This window comes from Rhamphochromis sp. 'chilingali' (assembly GCF_963969265.1).
Source record: "Rhamphochromis sp. 'chilingali' genome assembly, chromosome: 13".
In the NCBI taxonomy this organism is placed as follows: Eukaryota; Metazoa; Chordata; class Actinopteri; order Cichliformes; family Cichlidae; genus Rhamphochromis; species Rhamphochromis sp. 'chilingali'.
In genome coordinates, this window is record NC_137940.1 from 2,161,758 (window position 1) to 2,182,855 (window position 21,098).

A 21,098-nucleotide genomic window follows, 5' to 3' on the forward strand; every position below is an offset into this window, starting at 1 on the left:
GTCCTAAACTTAAATAAATGTCAGTTATTACCTGTCAAAGAGTGTAATGTTCAGAGTATTTGTAATATAACAGTTAAAAATGAAGCAACATATTTAGGTCTGATTATCTGCAAAGATCCAAAAGACAGAATTTTACTAAATTTTCCCCCAATTATTAAAAAATCTCAAACCAAATTAAATCAATGGTTGCAGAGAGATTTAAGTTTAAGAGGAAGGGTATTGCTCTCAAAAGCAGAAGGTCTGTCTCGACTGACTTATGCAGCAATTTCTCTGCATGTGGACGGCAAAACTTGTAAGGATATCGACCGAATGCTCTTCAACTTGCTCTGGAAAAACCGGACACATTACATCAGAAAAAGTGTATTGATGAATGACTATGAACACGGTGGTCTCAATGTTTTGGATTTTACTACTCTAAACAATACATTTAAGATTAATTGGGCTAAACATTTTCTTAAAAATCCGGTATCCATTTGGAATTTTATTCCTCACTACATTTTCTCTAAGTTTGGTGGTCTAAGTTTTATCTTAGGTTGTGATTATAATATAGATAAGCTTCCAGAAAACCTTTCGATGTTTCACAAACAACTTCTATTAGCTTGGTCCCTTATATATAAACACAACTTTACACCCCATACGTATTCAGTTTGGAATAATAGGAACATAGTGTATAAAAATAAATCATTATTTTTTTCTAGGTGGGTTGAGAAACGGATTGTTTTAGTGAATCAGCTGTTTAATCCTAATGGGCAGCTTATGTCCTATTCAGAATTCTTAAACACCTATAAATTTCCAGCCACGCCCAAAGAATATGCCATATTATTTGATGCAATACCTACGGGTATTATAATGCTTTTTAAAGGTATTCAACCTTGCATATCATCTGTTTCTCTCCCCAACCCTTTAGATTCACACATAGGAAGAATCTGTCTAACAAACCACAGTAAAAGTAATAAGAATATTCGTGCTTTGTTCCAGACAGAATCTCTAACTGTCCCACATGTGGTCTCTTATTGGAATTTCTTTGTCAGTGACATTAACTGGAAAAGAGTATGGACAATTCCTAACAAGTATCTGGTAACGAATAAAGTGAAGGAAGTCCCATTTAAAATACTGCATAAATTTTATCCTGCTAATCATTACATGACAAAGTTCAAAAGGGACATAAATGTGAGCTGTGGATTTTGTGGAAGCCATCCTGAGACTGTGCAGCACCTCTTCTGGATCTGTTCATACGCTAGAACATTTTGGAAAGACTTCAGTAGATTCATTGCTGGACATCTCTATAAAGACTTTACTGTGAAATGGGAAAATCTTGTATTTTGTTTCTTTCGAAGGCAAAAAAAGAAGATGTTTACTTTATAATAAACTTGTTAGTTATCTTAGCTAAATTTTATTTTCACAAATGCAAATACAGTAACAAAAAACCTAATTTTAAACATTACTATAATGATGTTTTATGTTACATAAAATTGATTAGTGGATCACTTAACAAAAAGGCTATGAAAACTATTACTATTTGTAGTAATTACAAATTATTTGAATGTTTGTAATTCTTTGTATTACACCCCCTGGCATATGTTAATTTTGTTCTGATTGTATACATGTTCTGTATACTGTTTCTTAATAAAGTTTAATATTAAAAAAAAAAAAAAAATAGGCTTAACTTTCCGGGAGCTGCGACAGTTGGTACCGCTGCCGAAAACTGTGGCGGTGACAGGAAAACGGGACGCGGTGTCGTGAGTATCCGCACCGGTGATAGAGTTAAGCCGAGCGGTGAAACTGAAGTTGTGGGGAAGGTTGTGGATTGTCCCACGAACTGCAGTCTTTACCAAAGGCAACCGTATCCTAACTTTTGTACACGCATTGCGTCACGTCTACAAAGTCGGCTAGCTAGCGAACGTTTGCAGAATATTTCCTATTCACTATTATTGATTAGGTCACAGCACACTAAACTCGTCAGTGGATTACATCAGAAGTACGGAGAAATTCGTACGTAGGAATGCTGTTTTGAGGTATCCTTACTCCAGGTACCTGGCTCTGCAGCACAGCTGTAGGTGGCGGCAATGAGCAGCTTGTTTCAAATCGGTTTTTGAAACGAAGAAGAGAGAAACCAGAAGGAAGGACTGCTCTCTGTGTGATTGGCTGAGATGTGACCAATGGAAAGCTGACAGGATATTATCGCGTGTTCGCGAGCGCGCGCGCGTGTGTTTGGTAGTAGTGTGGATAGTGCAGCAGAATGTTAGGAAAAGTTTTGACTTCGCTGCTTCTTCTCGCGGTCTTCTTCTATGAACCCGCGGAGGCGCAGAAGAAGAAAGAGGTGATGTCTTCAGTGGTGTGTAGCCAAGGAAGTTGTTAAACTTTGGAGGGAGTTTTTCCAACTTCGTCAAAGTTGCACGTCGTCTGTTTCCGCATCATTCTTGGTAGCTAGCTTAAGCTAACAGCTGCTAGAAAGAGCTCAGTTACTCATTATCTAAAGTAGTTTTAGCAGTTACAGCAGTAGCTTAAATAACATGCTAATTTCATCAGACAGCATTAGTTTGATCACAGTTGTTAGCTCCGACTAACCCAACTACTGGTTGTAAACTTGACTGGGCGTTATTAAACCGGAAATGAATTAAACATTAATTACCTTTATTCTAACGCCTAAATGGCGCGTTTAACTGAACGAAAATAAAATGCATAGACAATAGAAAGACGTTTGTTTTTGCTACTGGAGCTTTAGCAGTTGTGTTGGTGTCTTTGTGTGTGTGTAGACTCTGCTGTCAGAGAAGGTGACGCAGATGATGGAGTGGGCCTCCAAACGATCAGTCATCAAAATGAATGGAGATAAGTTTCGTCGTTTTGTCAAGGCTCCCCCTAGAAACTACTCAGTGGTCATCATGTTTACAGCACTGCAGCCACAGAGACAATGTGGAGTGTGCAGGTAACAAGTAGCAACAGGAAGAACATGCACTGCTTTTATTCCAGCTTGCATTTGTGACTTTTAAAACATGTTTCCTTTTCAGGCAAGCTGATGAGGAGTTCCAGGTGCTGGCTAACTCCTGGCGTTTTTCTTCTGCCTTTACCAATAAAGTCTTTTTTGCGTCAGTCGACTTTGATGAAGGATCAGATGTGTTTCAGATGGTGAGACATTTTATTCTGTTTTCATGCATTTAAAAACATCTCAGTCAGGCCAACTTGTGTATATATAATGAAGCAATCTCAGAGAAACTTTGTAATTTTATAATAATTTAATGCTGGCACTCATTTGGTTTAATGAAAACATGTTTTTTCTTCATAAAATCATGAATAAAATGAGTGGTTAGATCGCAGACTGCTTCAGTTATTTTAATATTATCACACTTTCGTTTTGTACAATACATTTGTTTAAACAAATTTAGTTGACCTTAAAATGTGTGCAGTGTTCAACCCCTGGGCTGTTTCCCTGTTGTGTTTGCATGTTCGCCCTGTACCTTTGTCTGTAGTAAAAGATGATAAATATTAGAACATATTTGATTACATTTAATCAGACATCCAAAAGGAGTCTAACTTGTTAAATCCCATCACTACACGTATCTAATCTTCTGATTCTCTCTGTATTTTCAGCTGAATATGAATTCTGCCCCAACATTCCTCCATTTCCCATCCAAAGGAAAACCTCGAAGGCCTGATACGTATGAGCTCCAGGTCCGAGGCTTCGCGGCTGAGCAGCTGGCTAGATGGGTGGCAGACAGAACTGATGTACAAGTAAGTGTCAAACGTTTCAATGAGATCAGTGAAGATGTTTGCAATAAAATGAATTCAGACTTCTAATTAAGGCAAACAAACACATTCAAACACGGGCATGGTGAGAGCCTCTGGAGTCTACTCTCATGTTTGTGTGTTTCAGATCCGTGTCATTCGTCCTCCCAACTATGCAGGGCCTCTCCTGCTGGGATTCCTTCTGGCTGTGATTGGTGGACTTGCATATCTACGAAGACACAATTTAGAGTTTCTCTTCAACACAAATGTCTGGGCCTTCTCCGCACTGGTAAAAACTACCATCATATACACACACATGCTGAAATGCTTATTTGCTTTTTCTCTGGTGATCCAAGTTCAGAAAAAAAAGATCAAAATCTTCTGTCGTCCATCTCCACACCATGTCCAAACGCACGTCAGATAGCCTTATAGTGTTGTGAAATGTGACGGTATACATGGGTGTGCACATTATCTGTGGCTCAATACAAGTCACACCACAAACGAGACAGAAACAAAGTAGATCTGCTGTAGCAGGTGTAGCTCTCCTGTGGGCGCTTTCCTCCAGTTACTGTAAGAACTGTATTCTACATTAGTGTGCAGAAGTCTTGACTTTGTTTTGCTTCCATAAAGCCAGACTTTCAGTTCTCCGAGCTGTCTTTTGTTTCAGGGTTTCTTTAGACACTGGCTGCTTTTTCAATCGTTTTTGGTTCAGTACTTGTACCTGACAGTTTTCAGAGGACTTAACACTGGCTTATGTATAAAAAAAAGGCATCTAGCTCAAAAGATTAACCTTTGTTGTGTCTACACAGACGAATGATCCAATAATCCCGGCACTTTGCTGCTACCAGCCTGTTGCAATAATACATTTCCCCCAAAAGATGACTCCCAAAGAGCTATTAGCCAAACGCTTGGATATGTCAGCATCTTTTTCTAATTTCGTAGAACAAAATAATATTGTAAAAGTATACATTCATTACAATGACATAGGAGCAGGCACCGGTTTGTGGAAGGTGACGTGTTAAATACAGTGGCCAAGCTGTCATTGTATTTTACAGTGGGTGGAGGAATTTTGCCCCACCACAATCACATGACACCGCTTCCTTTTGGTGTGAAGGAGAGCCTGTTTGAGTTGGGTGACACTGCAACAAGAAGCCGGAGTCAGAAACAGATTTTTCCTTGTCTGTCCGGGCGCCCCGAGCGGAGCGATCAGCACTATTTTATCCAATAAAATCATCGTTCTCTTCCCAATCACATGCAGACGCTCTACATGCCAGTCAAGTCACAAACGTGTTTCTTAGTGACGCACGAACAGGAATCCAATCAGCACGATGTGGGGAGGACATGACTGTGTTTCAATAAGAAACCTGTTTGTGGAGGGATGTGCATGTGGTGCCTGTAACTGTGAACTGCTTAGTTTTAGGTGGGAAAATAGAGACTGTGATTTCATTCAGTAGTGTTGGTTGCATGTCGTGTTCTGCTCTGACAGCTGATTGTGTGCCTCTGCAGTGTGAACATGGACCGTGAGTTTTAACATAAAACTCACTGTTGCAGCCAGCGACAGCACAAACTCGACCCTCCAGGCCTCCACGGTGCAGGTTTATACATGTAGTGTTTCAGGTCCAACAAGAAATACAAACATGCAAGTCACAACAATCTAAAGAGCCTAGAAATGTTAAAGAAAGAGACGGAGCTTCAACCATTCGAGTAATTCAAGCAGTTGTTTAACACAGTGTGCTTCACTGACACGTGTGACTAAACACAGACCTGTAATACAAACGTATTTAGGAGCAGCATGTGAGTAAAAAGTCTGACATTAAGCAAACACAGTCTCTAGTTTTTCAATAAAAAGGGCAAAATAATTTCCAGGCACTGGGTATCATTAAAATTGTGACAGATGATTTTCATGACAGAGAACTGAACAAAATGCAGCTAATGTGCGAAGAAGGGCTTGATGTGTCCTGAAGATCGCTCAAAGAGATCGCTCAAAGAGATCGCTCAAAGAGATCGCACAAAGAGATCGCACAAAGAGATCGCTCAAAGAGATCGCTCAAAGAGATCGCTCAAAGAGATCGCACAAAGAGATCGCTCAAAGAGATCGCTCAAAGAGATCGCTCAAAGAGATCGCTCAAAGAGATCGCTCAAAGAGATCGCTCAAAGAGATCACAAAAAGAGATCGCTCAAAGAGATCGCACAAAGAGATCGCTCAAAGAGATCGCACAAAGAGATCGCTCAAAGAGATCGCACAAAGAGATCGCTCAAAGAGATCGCTCAAAGAGATCGCACAAAGAGATCGCTCAAAGAGATCGCACTGTGTTTAAAAGTAAAGGTGGTCATACCAAATATTGGCTTTCAGACTCGTTAGAATATGTAACTGTACTATATACTGCATGACTTTGTGTTTACAATTCCATTTCAATATTCAATATTCTGGTTTTGTTAGCAAAAGATAAAGAAATGGCGGCGCTCAAGACTTTTGCACAGTACTATACATGCATGTGATTCAGTGTAACTGGTGCAGTACATCGGATGAGCTGGGAAGGACCAACTGTCAGTTTAATTCTGTACGTTTGATATATAATGATCATAAAACAAACTCTTTCTCCATAGATTTTGGAAACACTTACCTGGAATAATCTGGAGACGGTGGAAACAACCGGAGAGCTGTTTCCTTTTTGTTTTTTTTGTGATAAAATGTGTGAACAAGTGAACCTCTTACAGTCAAATGAGATGTTTTTGTTCACGTAAAACACCCAACAGCTCCTACGTCTTTGTGTTTTACGCATCTGATTTGTGTTTCAGTGCTTTGTCCTGGTCATGACCTCAGGCCAGATGTGGAACCACATCAGAGGACCACCTTATGCTCACAAAAACCCCAGCACAGGACAAGTTGTAAGACACACATACACTTCACTCATGTCACTAATATAACATGTTGGCTCCAACAGAGTTACTACAACTATTTAACAACGCACTTAACTGACGTGTGTCGCTGTGAGCTGACTGAAGTGGTCAGGAGATGACATCATCATGACCATGAATGTCATGCAGGTTACCGTGCTGAATGATTGGACGACACGTCTTTAATGACTCGCGCTGAATTTATTTTGGATTTTCTTTATTCCACACATGGCCTCACACATATAGACTAGTCAGTAGAAATAAATAAAGGAAGTATAAAGTTGTAGTGAATAATGATCACTAACGAGAAACGAATCCGTCTTAAAAGATTAAAAGTTGTGATCCTGTGTGGAGAAAATCCCAAATAAACTCATATTTGTTAGAGAGCACGCAGTGATGGGTTAATAAAGGTGTGCGCTGGTCACCCTGACACTCATGGCCACATTTACTGCATGTAATCTTTTGACCAGTCTAAGATGTGACTGTGTGTTTTCAGAGTTACATCCACGGCAGCAGTCAGGCACAGTTCGTGGCAGAGACGCACATCGTCCTCCTCTTCAGTATCCTTCAGCTTTCTGCAGATGAACACTTGTGTGGCCGTGTCCACTAAACACACACACTCTGTCAGCTCAACAACCTTCCATGGATAACAACGGCTTCCCTCTGCACCAAACACATGATCTCCTTTTTAACATATTGGGCCATTTTTAAAAAATTCTGTTTTCTGCCACTTGTGCGGGGCCGGGTCACGCAGGCGGCAGCCTAAGCTGTCAGTCCAAGACCTCCCTCTCACAGCCACCTCCTGCAGCTTCTCCAGGGCCACACTGAGGTGTTCCCAGGCCAGATCTCGGGCATGTCCTGGGTCTGCCCCGGGGCCTCCCTTTGGTGGGACACAGGGGATTTCAGCCATGTCTCTTAGTTGTCTAACTTATGCATGTTTGACAGAATCACAGGCTGTGATCAGCACACCTGTCTCCACTGTTGAAATAACTTCACGGCCCACAGTGTAGCTGTGACACGAAGCACCTTTGTAGCTTTCTCATGTTTCTCAGTTTGATGTGCGACATTATTCTGAATTAGCACATCAAACTGTAAACACCACCTGTGTTATTCCAAAATCCAATACAGACACTTTTTGCCTCAAAAGTTTACACACAGGAAAAAGTGAAAGTTTGCTAGCAGCTCTTTCTTCTCAAGCACCATTCGATTTTATTAAAAGTGTTGGTTTACAGCCATTTTCAAATCTGTCCGGAGGGATTCAGCCACGTTCAGATCTGGGCTCCTGCTCTGCTGCTCGAGAGTATTTTACAGAGTGGTCCTGAACCCACTCCTTGTCCTATTGGAAGCTCAGCCTACCCCAGTCGGAGGTCCAGAGCGCTCTGGAGTTGGCTATCATCATCGTGTCTGTAGATGCATCTTTCCTCGACCCTGACTGTCTCCCAGTTTCTGTTGCTAAAGTTTATCCCCACACTGTGATGCTGCCACCACCAGGCTCCATTGTAGGGATGGCACCGTCCAGGCGGTGCCCGTTTTCCTCCAGACATGACCTTTGGGATTCAGGCCAGGACTTCAGGCTCTGTTTAATCAGAGAACTATGTTCCTGGTCTGAGAGTCTTTCTGGTGGCTTTGGTCCAACTCCTGACAGGTTGTCCTGTGCCTTTCACCCAGGGGTGTCGCTACTAAGACCCTTCTGTCCCGATCAGTCAGCTTGGCCGGGCAGCCAGCTGTAGGAAGAGTCCTTGTGGTTCCAGGTTCTTCCATTTACTGATGATGGAGAAAACGTCGCTCATTAAGACCTTCAGTGCTGTAGAAATGTTTCTGTACACTCACCCAGAGCTAAGCCTCACTACTGTCTACAGACCACTGCTTGGACTTGGTGCATGTCAGAGTGTGTGCCTTTACCACAGCTGGGCCTCAGTCACATAGTAAAGCAGCAGAAACAGGACACGCTGCTTAACTTCGACTTTCATGCCAAATAAATATTTTTGTACATGTGATAGTTTTGGGTTTTTAATTTTGCATAAATTTGCAAGAATTTCCAGCAGACTTTCTTCACTTGGTCGTTTTGGGCCACTGTGTGCAGAAGCTTTTTCAGGGATGAGCTCTGTGTGCAGCAGTGCTGTGTCAGCTGCAGGAAGCCAAGATGCAGCACAATGATTCCATTAAATGTTAGTGGTGATTCATATCTGAGTATATTTTTTAAATTGATTACATTTTTCCCCTGGAGGTACACAGAGAACAGCTGGGCCCTGTCCCAGTGGCTCAGGCCTTTGTTCCTGCTCCATTTCCTGGCAGAGTCTTGGTTCTCGTAGCCTTGTCTGTGTTTATTTCTGGGGTGAATGGTGGTAATAAGGTAAAAGCTTGGCTGTGAGTAGATGGATGCTATGAACTCGTTCAACCCTTGACCCAGCTGTCAGATGCGGCTGTTACCATGGGAATAGTTCTACTGTGTGAAGCTGCTACTTCAGACATGGATATTGGAAAGAGAAAGAGTACGTGTACACACACACACACACAGATTGTGTCTTCGGGTTGTCTAAGATCATTTTCCAACAGAGAGCAACAAGAACATCTCAGTTGTACGTGCATTCCTGTGTATGATCCAAGTTCTTCTGACCTCAGAGCATCTGTGTACGAATATAGAAAACACAAACACTCCACAGTTTCCAGATAATAACTTTGTCTAACCCAACCTTCTCTAAACCAGTCAGTAAATCATCGTCCCTGAGTTTGTTTACTTGTCTGCATCATGCATAAGGAGGTATAATCGCAGAACCCTGCGTGTCAGTTATGTGTGTTGCAGGTATCGGTCTAGTTATGCTGTTCTTCAGTTGGTTGCTGTCGATCTTCAGAGCCAAGTACCATGGATATCCATACAGGTGTGAACATGTTAATGTTGGATTCTCCTGTTTAATCGACTGCGACCGGCTCAGATGGTGCTTTGTGTCGTATGGACTGAAAGTTGTCTCGTCTCTGTTGCAGCTTCCTGATGAGTTAGTGCTGATCAGCTCCTCCAGAGTCAGAGCAAGTATAAGTCGGAGGACAGACGTGCTGCAGGGTGCTGTCCACAGCATCTTTGATGAAAAACTGTTTGCCAAGCCATGATTGTCCTCTGATCTGTTTAATAAAGTCAGTACATCATATACATACGGTGCCTTTTACAATATCACAAGTGGTTCCTTTACAACAACAGAGCTCTGATCGCTGCTGTGCAACATGAACAGTCGTGTACCAAAAGGTGTCTTCTTGGTCTGAACTTGGGCCAAATTGTTTGATTTGTGATTCATTTCTAACCTGCAGACTGTGTTTTTGTCTTAAAGTGCAGACATGAGTCAGGACTGTTTAGTTCTTGTTGCTGAGACCTCAGCAGACATTAGTCTGTTGTTGCTGTGACTCTTAGGATCCAGCAGCAGTACTCTGTGTGCTATTTGTACTAAAAAGGTTTTGTTCAAACATCAGTTGAGACATATATGGATCTGTTGGTGCACTTACACGTTTCTTTTTTATGTACAAATGCTTCCCTCCTTTAGTAATACTCTGCTTGGTTTTTACTGAGTTTGTACACTTGTGTTGCAGTTAGGCAAACAGTCAACAGAGAGCATAGTTTTGATTTTAAACCTACATTTAAATTTAAATGTGATATTTGATTTATTTGCCGGAGTAACTGTTAAAGTTAGCTCTGTTTCTGGAACAGAAACGCTTCCTGTGTTTGGGGTTAACAAACTAAACCTGTTGTCGGCATCACGGCCCTCACATGTAAAATATGATCTGTAGAAACAAAAGTTACTTTCATTACATGGCTCAGTAAAATCCCATAATCAGTAATCATTGGTGTCTTATTATTGTGATCACGGCCCTTTTGTTTTTAAATGGAAAATGTCAGATTGATGAAAATATGTTTGTACTTTGTTGTCAAGCTAACTGTTCATACTTCTTTCCAAATGGGCCTTATCTGCAGAGCATTCATGGGACGCATGTGTCTTCATGTGTGTGTACATGAGGACTGGGAGAAGGTTGCATTTTGTGTGTGGTGTTTTAAATGTGTGTTATCAAGTTCAACAAAGAGGGAATATTTGATCAGAGCTGACTGTTGCTGATATTAAAGTGTCGTAACTGAGGATCAGTGTGTGTCATAGACACTTTGTGTGTGTGTGCGTGGTCATCAGACTTTACTGAAACTACCTGAGTCAGTCTGAAAGTGTTACTGGTTTAGTTTCTCAGACATGGATTAAGAGGCACATTTCTGCTGCAGTCAAACGTAACACATGATTTCTGGTATTTTTACTGTATAATTCCACATATCGCTTCAGAAAACAGATGTCAGTGTGACACTTTAATATTTTCATAGTTATATCAATAAGGCGCCTACACAGAGAAACCTTATGAACACTATCTCGGTTGGCTGCTCCCTCTAACCATATCATACATTATTAGTACTGTATGCTGCTCAGTAACATTCAACATTTATTATTTACCATTTCCAGTTCTGTAATTTTTAGTTAAAATAAATAATAAAAAGTCTTAATAAAAATCTAATCAGCTATGACAGTTAAGTGGACAAAGTATAACAAAAGGTCCAGTTGGGGAAATAAATCTTGTTTCTTGGCCTTTACACAGTAATTGCTACAGTGCTGAACAGGACAGACAAAATACAAAAAACATTAATAATTAATTAATATTATGGAGTTAATATTATTTTATAAAAGCTTTTTTCACCCTTCGGGTCAGATTATGAGCGACTATAGAGAGACTGTAGTATATTTTTATTTCGTAAGTCTTACGTGTTATTTTAACGTTTGCCTGCAGGAGGCGGTAATACTGAACTACACTAAAAACAGAAGAAGAAGAACGAACCCGGAAAATATTGCAAGATGGCGGAATCGGAGAACAGCAACAGTGTTAGACAGCCATTAAATGTGGACGCAGAACCGCTTAAATTATCAGAGTTGTTAGATCGTGGTTGGAAAATATTCGAGGAGGTCGACAGCACAAACGAGCCTCTTGGCTCAAACAGTATTCAGGTGAAAGTTAAGCGCGGGGTTCAAATGTTAGAGGAAGCCTCCCGGATGGTCGCTCAGCTCGACTTGTTTAGTCGCAACGAAGAGCTCGAGGAGATCGCCACGGCAGACCTGAAGTACCTGCTGCTGCCCGCTTTGTTAGGAGCTCTGACCATGAAGCAGACCACCCGGGACAAACGGTTGGAAATAGTCCAGACGGCCCGCGCTTACTTTATGGATTTTTTAAGGAGATGTGACGAGTATAAGGTGTCACCGTTTAAACTGCCAGACTCCACGGGTGAAAAAGCACGGCCTGACGGAGGGTCAGAAGATGGAAACGCTAAAGCTAATGTAAGTACCTAGCTAAGAGCAAGTAAATAGCAAATGAGCTAACCCTCCGGCTGTGTTCATAAACACTACCCACTCAGCTTGGTCGTGGTCAGAACTGGTCAGCAGCAGATGGGTGGGTTTGTTTCTCACTAACATCCGTTGTTGTCATGAGCGTTTCCTGTATCCTCAGTGGGTTTTCGTGTAGAATTGAAAGTACACTCTGGGATAAATAATTGATTATTAAGCGTTTATTATTTTTGTGCTGGGATTCTGTTCATCTGGACGTTTTCAGTGGGAGAAACGTTTCGTCATCATCCAGGTGACGTCTTCAGTCTCAGCTGACTGCAGGTTTCAACCTTACATTTGCATAATGACCCACCGGAGTGGGTTTAGAAAAAAGTCCCGCTCAGTGTATCAGTTAGATCACATCATCCCAATTTCGAAATGCAAAAGCATTTTTAATCAAATAATTACAGCCTCGTTTAATTTAAGCACCACTGCAGCTGATTGTATATCAGTGATTAAGTTTCAGTGATTTTTATGCGTCGTTACTTTGTGTGAATCCGGGAACATCCTTCATTGGTAGCTTTCAGAGGACTGATCTCCACAGGACAAAGTGTGCTTCAGTCTATGATTGTGCCAACCAAAGCCAGTTTTCTTCTGAGGAGTTCTCTCCTCTCTGTGTGGAGTTTGCATGTTCTCCCCTGGTTTGTGTGGGTTCTCTCCGGGTACTCCAGCTGAACACTGGGTCAGGTGGCTACTTTGAAGAGTCAGAGGTTTAGGATATATTTTGGTCTATAAACTGATTCCATGATTGCTTTTTTAACTCCAGGTGCTTATTTGTACCATGGTTTAATTTCAGAGTGCAATGAGACATCAAACTGCATCATTCTCAATAGAAAACTGCAAAATTGTGGTGTTTTCAAACTTTTGACCTGTAGTGTATTTCAAAGTGTAAAGACTGTCTCCAGGTGGAAACCAGACGGACCAGATTGTTCTGTAAATATATTTATATTTTCACACATTTTTGACGTTTACAAGTTCTATTTGCATTTCAAGCCACACTGAACACTATGGTGAGAGAGGAGAAATGTTTCTTTGTTTTTAGTTTGTCTACAAAATTGACATTAAAGAAAAGCTGTTGGAGTGAAATCCTCGAGCTGCTGTTCACTTCATGTTAGCGACCAATGAGTTGTGAAGTAAACAACAATTGAACTGATTGGATCAGCCATAAACTGTGTTGTTGGTCTTTGATCTAAATCACTGGTACATCCCTAATCACCTGTGCCTTTGTTTCTGAATGAACTAACACAGCACATTGAACACCTTTACTTTGAACAAGCTGCAGTGTTCACATAACAACAGGTTCTTTCTGTTAACTGCACTGTTAATGAAGGCTGTAAGTCTGGGTTTATTTATGTCACATAAGTCAGTCACAGAAAAGTGTCCGATGGGAACATGTCACCAAGCTCCACAGATTTAAGTCACACAACCAGAAAGTGATGCTTTCTTTAGTTGTTTACATGAAAGCTTCTAAATAACAGAGTTCACCTGTGTGTGATTTGGAGGATGTGTCAATAATGAATCGGTGACGTGTGCTTTTTGTTTCAGTCTTTCCCCGGCCCGACCAACCTGGTTGCTATGGCAGCACAGAGACAAGCTAAAATTGAGCGGTACCGTCAGAAGAAGGAGCTTGAGGCCAAACTGTCTGATGTTCGGAGAGCTGTGGAGAGCGGACAAGCTGATGATGAAGTCACCAGAGATTTTTACCTCCTGAATGTCCGAAGATGGGTCGCTGTGTGTTTGGAGGACATAGAGAGCATTGACCAAGAGGTGGAGATACTCAAAAAGATGGATATGTTTAAGGAGAATGCTCCCAAGCAACCCACTCACCCACCCAGGCCCCCCATGAAACCCTTCATCCTCACCAAGGATGCTGTGCAGGTGAGCTGGTTTGTTGTTGTACGACTGATTAAGGTGCATGCAGTCACAAGGTTGCACGTGCAGCCTGGACTCTCTTAATCAGCCTTTATTGTAATTTGCTAAAGTGGTCTGCTCGTTAGTCATCTGTGAGGATGATGCGTCACACAGCTTCAGTGATGTTCAGGGTCTGGGGAGGCCAGTCCATGTCTCATACTGTTGTAACAGTGTCAGCGTGATACGGTTCTTTTTCCCAGTAATGACCCAACACGGATCAAAGCAAAGCTCCAACATGCACAAACATTTGACCTCACAACATGTAATGAATTGGCACAAATGTCTTTGATATGCTGCTTAGTGATGGTGTTCGTGAGAACGCCGTGAGAATCAATAAGTAATACTGATAATGGGATCACTGAATTCTTATCAGTTCCCGACTCCATGTGACTGTAATCCACTGTGACACGTCTCAGTCCATCTGCCCCCTGTTCATGTTTCATTGCTGCACTGACAACATTATTGATGAGCAATAAGAAATAACCAAGAGTTCAGAATGGTCATTTTTCATTGGCCTGTGGAACGTTATGTTCATGCAGTTTTATTAATATGATGCAGTGCTCCCTCGCTATAACGCGCTTCACCTGTGGCGGTCTCACTGTTTCACAGATTTTTTTTTTTTGTGTGTGTGAAATTTCTTTTTCTTTTTGAAACGGCGTATTGTGTCCTGCGTCCTGATTGGCTACGTTCAGCTTGTCACATTTACATAAATCTTCGATCACTAGCAGCGTGACTCTGAAGTGCTGGACTGTATGTTTGTAAGTTTTCTCCCCAACAAACAACAGTGTCGATGAAACGTCGTCACCTGCGGGTTCCTTTGGTTTCATTCTGTAATGCTGGACTGATTTTGAACTTTCAGAGCTTAAACGAGAGAAAAGTGTGAAAATGTTCCTGCCTGTCTGAGAAACGAGTATAAAGTGTGTAGTGACGGGTTTTACAGCCTTAAAGCATCTATAGTAATTGTAAAAGATAAAGTTGGCTACTTTGCGGATTTCACTTATCACAGGTTATTTTTAGAACGTAACTCCCGCGATACGCGAGGCCGCTGTGTTTCATTTCACTAATGTTACAAATCCTTGGAGACAGGCTGGTAGACCTCAGCCTGCTCTGTGGAGGAATCACAGCAACAAGGTGGGACGGCTGCCACCAGCATTCAGCAAGCTACCGAATTTAAACATGGTATCAAACTACGATAACAGTTCATCTGTCTGTTTTATGTAGCATCTGAAGCTTTACTGTAAAAGTTTGAATTAGGCCTTCTGTTTGGATCAGGCGTGTCAAACTCACGGCGCAGTTATGTCACAGGTCTGTCAGTATGTGGGACTGAATCTTCAGCCCTGCTGAGGATCCATGCAGGCATGGATGCTCTTTATTTTGATGGACACACCATGCAGCCAATTACACGCAGAGACTGGGATCATACCATTAGTGAAAGAAGGAAGGGGGGCATTGTGAAGACAGCAGGTGTAGTGGTGCAGGCCAGGTGGACAGAGAGACGGGGAGATGGATTTAAACGGTGACGGGATCAAGTGAAAATGCAAAATGAGCAGCACCTGGCTGCATTTCAGTGACGCTGCAAAGCTGAGTGCAGAATGTGTAAAATTAGGAGCTGAAATGATCCCGTTTTTATTTTTGAGCCATTTTTTCACTGCGGAGGACAAAAAGGTCTCAAACTTGTCCAGGCCTTAAACCTCACCTGTTCTCCCCAGTGGAAGTCAATCTATAAAGATGAGGCTGAATACAAACTTGTTACAGTTCAGTGTTGAACATTACATCAAACAGAAATGTGTGCATGTACTACACCGACTCAGTGTCGCAATGAGTCTCACAGGTTATTTATCATTCCTGTGGTGCTGATCACCACAAACAAGCAGAACGTTTCAGTGTTTCCTACTGATAAAAACCCTCCTTTATGGCCACTCGCACTACACAGAGTCATGACGCATTAGACCAGGGGTGGCCAACCCGCGGCTCTCGAGCCGCATGCGGCTCTTTGCCTGGTTTCATGCGGCTCTTACGTTCATATCAAAGTTTGTGTTTTGATTTTTTTTATGTTGTTGTTTTAAAATGTGCGCGTTCGCTTCGCTTGAGTTCAATACGGTATTTTCATCAAATGCGCATGTGTGTGAGATGAAAATACCGCAAAGTTTCCCAGTAGGAGCAAGTTCGCCCTTAAAATGGCAGGAAAAAAATGCACAGCAAAAAGAAAATATGAAGATGAACACAGGACGTTTTTAACAGAGTGGGAGAGTTTATATTTTTTTGTTGAACGCAATGGTAAGCCATTCTGCCTTATATGTCAGACGTCATTAGCGCATTTCAAAGCTTCAAATCTTCAGCGCCACTTCAGCTCACTCCATGCTAACATCGACCAGGAATTTCCAAAAGGGACTGAACTTCGCAAGCACGAGTCGGCCACTTTGAAAAGTCAGGCAGAAAAGCAGATACAGTTTTTCCAAAAATTTACGAAGCGGTCAGAGACCATAACGCTCGCATCCTATCAGCTGGCTTGGAACATTGCACGGGCTAAAAAGCCATACGATGAAGGGGAGTTCGTTAAAAAATGCCTCAGTGATGTTGTTGAAATCTTGTCTCCTGAAAACGACAAATTAAAACGCATGGTATCAGACGTCCAACTGTCCCGCCACACTGTTGAACACAGAATATCGGACATTAACACGGCTATTGAATCACAGTTGCACTCTGACCTTCAAGCATGTGAGTATTTTAGTGTCGCATTGGATGAGAGTTGTGATATACAAGACAAGCCTCAGTGGGCAATATTTGCACGGTCTGTTTCAAACGATTGTGTGATCAAAGAAGAGCTCCTGGATATTGTGCCATTAAAAGACAGAACCCGTGGCATAGATGTGAAAGAAACCATGATGGCTGCATTTGAAAAAGCAAATCTGCCCATAACGAAATGAACTGCAATAGCCACGGATGGAGCACCAGCCATGATGGGATCTGTGAACGGGCTTGTGGGGCTGTGCAAAGCTGACCAAACTATTCCTGACTTTTGGAATTTCCACTGCATCATCCACATGGAGCAACTCGTGTCTAAATCATTGAATTTAGATAACGTCATGAAGCCTGTGATGGAAATCGTCAACTATATCCGCACACATGTGCTTAACCACAGGCAATTCAAGAATCTCATCGCTGAGCTGGACCAAGGGCTTCCAGGTGACCTGCCGCTGCACTGCACTGTGAGGTGGCTGTCAAAAGGCCAGGTACTCTCTCGCTTCTTTGAGCTTTTGGATGCCGTGAAACTGTTTATGGAAAAGAAGGACAAGGACTATCCCGAGCTCTCGGACCTCAAGTGGATTATGGATCTGGCCTTTTTGGTCGACATGCTGTGTCACTTGGACAGACTGAACCTGACCCTGCAGGGTAAGTTAAAAATGCTCCCTGACCTAGTGCAAAGTGTGTTTGCGTTTGTCAACAAACTGAAGCTGTTCAAGACACATATTCAAAAGGGAGATTTAACGCATTTTCCCACTCTGCTAAAAGCCAGCGGGCAAGTCGCCAGCGCTGCCCTGAGTAAGCAAAGAGCCAGATATGCAACGCTGATTGAAAACTTGCACGAAAGCTTCGTGACCCGGTTCCATGATCTACAATTGAAAAGGCCACAGATTACGTTCCTCGTCGACCCATTTAATGCAGAGACCGGCTGTTTGAAAGTCCCGCTAGTCACAGATGAAGCTGCGGCTGAGTTGGAGATGATCGATCTTTGTGAAGAGGACCAATTGAAACCTGCTTTAAGGGAAGGGACCATTGAGTTCTGGAAAAGTGTGCCAATGGAAAAATACCCCAATGTCAAACGGGCTGCGCTTAAGATACTGTCAATGTTTGGGTCAACATACGTCTGCGAGTCTGTGTTTTCTACCCTAAAACATGTGAAATCAAAGCATCGATCTGTTCTGACTGACACACATGTGAAAGAATTGCTTCGAGTGACAACAACGGAATACAAGCCAGATTTAAAGAGGATTGTTCAAGGCAAGGAATGCCAGAAGTCCCACTAAACAACATGCATTATAAAGTATTTTTGTTTGTGGACTTGGTTGAACTGTGTGTGTGTGTGTGTGTGTGTGTGTGTGTGTGTGTGTGTGTGTGTGTGTGTGTGTGTGTGTGTGTGTGTGTGTGTGTGTGTGTGTGTGTGTGTGTGTGTGAGAGAACAGTAAAAAAAAAAAGTGGCTCTTGGTCTCTGACTGGTTGGCCACCCCTGCATTAGACGATTAAATGACATGGTTTTCTATAGAAAGTTATGTTTTTTTACAGCTGCAGTTAAAAAAAACAGAAATCTGGAATCGACCACGAAAAGCATAAAAGTGTTAATATCTGAAGTCGGCTGTGATATGTGGATCCACTGACTCATCACAGTGTCAGCAGACTGAACCGAAAACATTCAACCAAATACTGGAAATTTAATTTCAGTCTGCTTAAAAATAAGAATTATTGTCATAAATGTAGCTGCTAGTCCCAGAGCTCAGTGCCTCTGAACACTGACATTTACACTGGAAGCGGATGAAACATTGGTTGGGTTACAATTTTTAACAGAGCTCAACTGAATAGCTGGAAACGCTGATTAGCTGAAGTTTTCAGCAAGTGCTGTACTTGAAATCTGATGAGTGATCAAAAACGTAACAAATGTCACTCTGCTCTTTGTACTTGAACATCACGCCACTCAAAAACATAAAACTGAAGGTACATTTTTGAATGTCTTCATTTAACAAGCTCATATCAGATCAGTTATTGTTTAAAAAATCTGAGTCACTTTGTTCCGATTTGCTTGAACGTGGATCGATGTCTTTAAATCCATGTGTTCACTTTGCACACAGGCTAAGGTGTTCGGGGCCGGTTATCCCAGTCTTCCTACCATGACAGTTGATGACTGGTATGAGCAGCACAAGAAACGCGGCGTCCTGCCTGACCAGGGTGTACCCAGGAAGCCCACTGCGGAGGATCACGGGGATCCGAGCGAGACGGACGAAGAAGAAAAAGAGAAGAAGGTTGAAAACGATGACGACGAATCTCTGCTAAAGGCCAGAAACTGGGATGACTGGAAAGACACTCACCGCAGAGGTTATGGGAACCGCCAGAATATGGGCTAGCTCATGTGTTCAACCGGGCTTGTCTCTCGCTTCATTTCTATACTAAATGAAGAAAAACACCACCGCATCAATAAATATGTACATTCAATACTTTGTCTGCAGGTTAGTTGGTCTGGAGATGAACACTACTGCTGATTAACTCATGTTACAACCGTTCTGTTGATTGGATCACATTCTCCTATGTACCGTCGTGGTTTCCATTTACAATAAAAAAATAAATAATTCGGCTGGAAGCTTGAAACCATCGTGCTTATCCCTGTTGTTATGTCATGGGGAGTGTGACTCCTCGTTTCCCCGAGGCTTAGGAATGACCTATCAAACAGCTCTGAAAGAGTTCGTGATCTCTGACACTTCACTGTCTCTGGTCTGCCTGTGACCTGGAATGTCTCCGTGCATCAGCTGCTCAGTTCCCACAGCTGCGTACTGGAAGCGTTTTGCTCACACACTGATTTGAAGATGATGGCTGGTCTGTTTGATTTTATATATAAAGACAGCAATAACAACCTTGTCCTACAACATCACGACATATTACACTGGTTCAAATCTGTTTAACAAAAGCTATGTCCATGCTTACTGCTCCCACGGGAATGAAAAATAATAATAATGATAAATGGCCTGCATTTGTATAGCACTTTACTCAGTCCCTAAGGACCCCAAAGCTCTTTACACTACATTCAGTCATTCACACACTGGTGATGGTAAGCTACATTGTAGCCACAGCTGCCCTGGGGCGCACTGACATTATTTATAAAGCACACTTAAAAACCAAGGGTATGCCAAGGTGCTTAATGAGTAACAGAGAGAATAGGAGGAGGATAATAGAAATAGGACCAAAGTAAGTAGGTATGCAAGCAGGTAGCTGTCACTGATACATAGGAAAGCAGCAGATACAGAACAAACAAGGAATTAAATGAGCATAAAAGTGCATGATATAAAATCATAAGTGAAGTGTTAACTAGAGGGAAAGGCAAGATTGGATAAGTGGGTTTTTAGTCGTGATTTAAACGGTGCTACAGATGCGCGGATATCAAGAGGACCGGGGCAGCCAGAGCAAACGGTCACCCCGAGACTTCGGCCGACATCTGGGTTGGTCAGTAAAAAACAGGTCGCAGCCAGGTGGGGCTGACGACACTCACTGATATCCTCCATGTGCGTTTTTTGCGGTTGGTGTTGATACAGCGGCAAGGAGAAAAACAGCAGCAGCGGTCTTAATGAAGCGACCGCTGCTGCCCGTTTCTGGGTTATACGAGCATTTTCAAACAATCTGAAGTCCACCGGATGTTCGGATCGTTTTCTCTCTTACATAAATGGCTGTGCACGAATCGCCTGACGCACAGATCACGTGAGTCTCCCAGACTCCCACAAACGTAAGCCAGCATCTCCCTCTGTGTCTCTGGGCTGTACTGGAATCTCATCACCATGGCGGTAAAGACACGACTGCACACGCGGCACAGCTGCGGTGTCCGGGGCGCAGTGCGCAGATACAGAAACCGAGATGTGCACGAGATGTGTCGCGCGACACTGCAACCATAGCGGGGCTATATCAGTGCCATTTCTTAAATGTGTAAAATCTGTAACATAATGTTTGGAGTTTAGTCTGTTACTGTTGCTATTTTTACCATTTCTTCTTGGAGCAACTGTAACCCACATTATTTCCTTAGGGATTAATAAAGTATTCTGATTCTGATTGTTTCAGGATGACCTGCCATCATCCAATCACACATCTGCTTACCTCCATCTGTTGCTCGTTTCTCCTCGTCTTCTTTTCTCTTTTTTCTAAACTGAGCACCTGATGGCTTTGAACTTTTCTTGTCCATCTTGGTTTTAATTTTGCACTCCAGTATGAACAATCATCCCCCAACTCGAGGATCACCACAACATGATCTAACAGACCTACACCTTAGTTCACAGATTCACTTTGTTTATTCCTGGGATTTCACACAACCCAGGATTCAAATCATGAATACATAATGGGCTTGGATTTACAACATTATGAATGAAATGTGCTCTACTTGGAAGCAGCAGGTCTTCCTCCCCTTTCGACGGGTTGTGTGTG

At 42.3% G+C, this 21,098-nt stretch overlaps 2 protein-coding genes across 3 annotated transcripts; both read left to right on the top strand.

Annotated features, from left to right (window-relative positions):
* The first annotated feature begins 1,800 nt into the window (after positions 1 to 1,800).
* On the top strand, positions 1,801 to 10,739 carry LOC308409104 (dolichyl-diphosphooligosaccharide--protein glycosyltransferase subunit MAGT1-like). 2 transcript variants are annotated; one of them, XM_080901633.1, is made up of 10 exons: positions 1,801 to 2,335; positions 2,757 to 2,926; positions 3,009 to 3,126; positions 3,589 to 3,729; positions 3,872 to 4,012; positions 6,523 to 6,612; positions 7,118 to 7,181; positions 9,039 to 9,113; positions 9,410 to 9,500; positions 9,604 to 10,739. In XM_080901633.1, exons 1-10 carry the CDS (start codon positions 2,240 to 2,242, stop codon positions 9,617 to 9,619), a joined length of 1,002 nt encoding a protein of 333 aa, XP_080757759.1. In that variant the 5' UTR covers positions 1,801 to 2,239; the 3' UTR covers positions 9,620 to 10,739. The 2 variants fall into 2 exon arrangements, with proteins under 2 accessions (XP_080757759.1, XP_080757760.1); XM_080901634.1 differs by having other exon boundaries at positions 1,807 to 2,320.
* A 726-nt stretch (positions 10,740 to 11,465) lies between these two features.
* Positions 11,466 to 19,260, top strand: igbp1 (immunoglobulin (CD79A) binding protein 1). The gene is made up of 3 exons (XM_080901073.1): positions 11,466 to 11,969; positions 13,560 to 13,892; positions 18,770 to 19,260. The coding sequence occupies exons 1-3, from the start codon at positions 11,493 to 11,495 to the stop codon at positions 19,040 to 19,042; spliced, it is 1,083 nt and encodes a 360-aa protein (XP_080757199.1). The 5' UTR covers positions 11,466 to 11,492; the 3' UTR covers positions 19,043 to 19,260.
* The last annotated feature ends 1,838 nt before the right edge of the window (positions 19,261 to 21,098 follow it).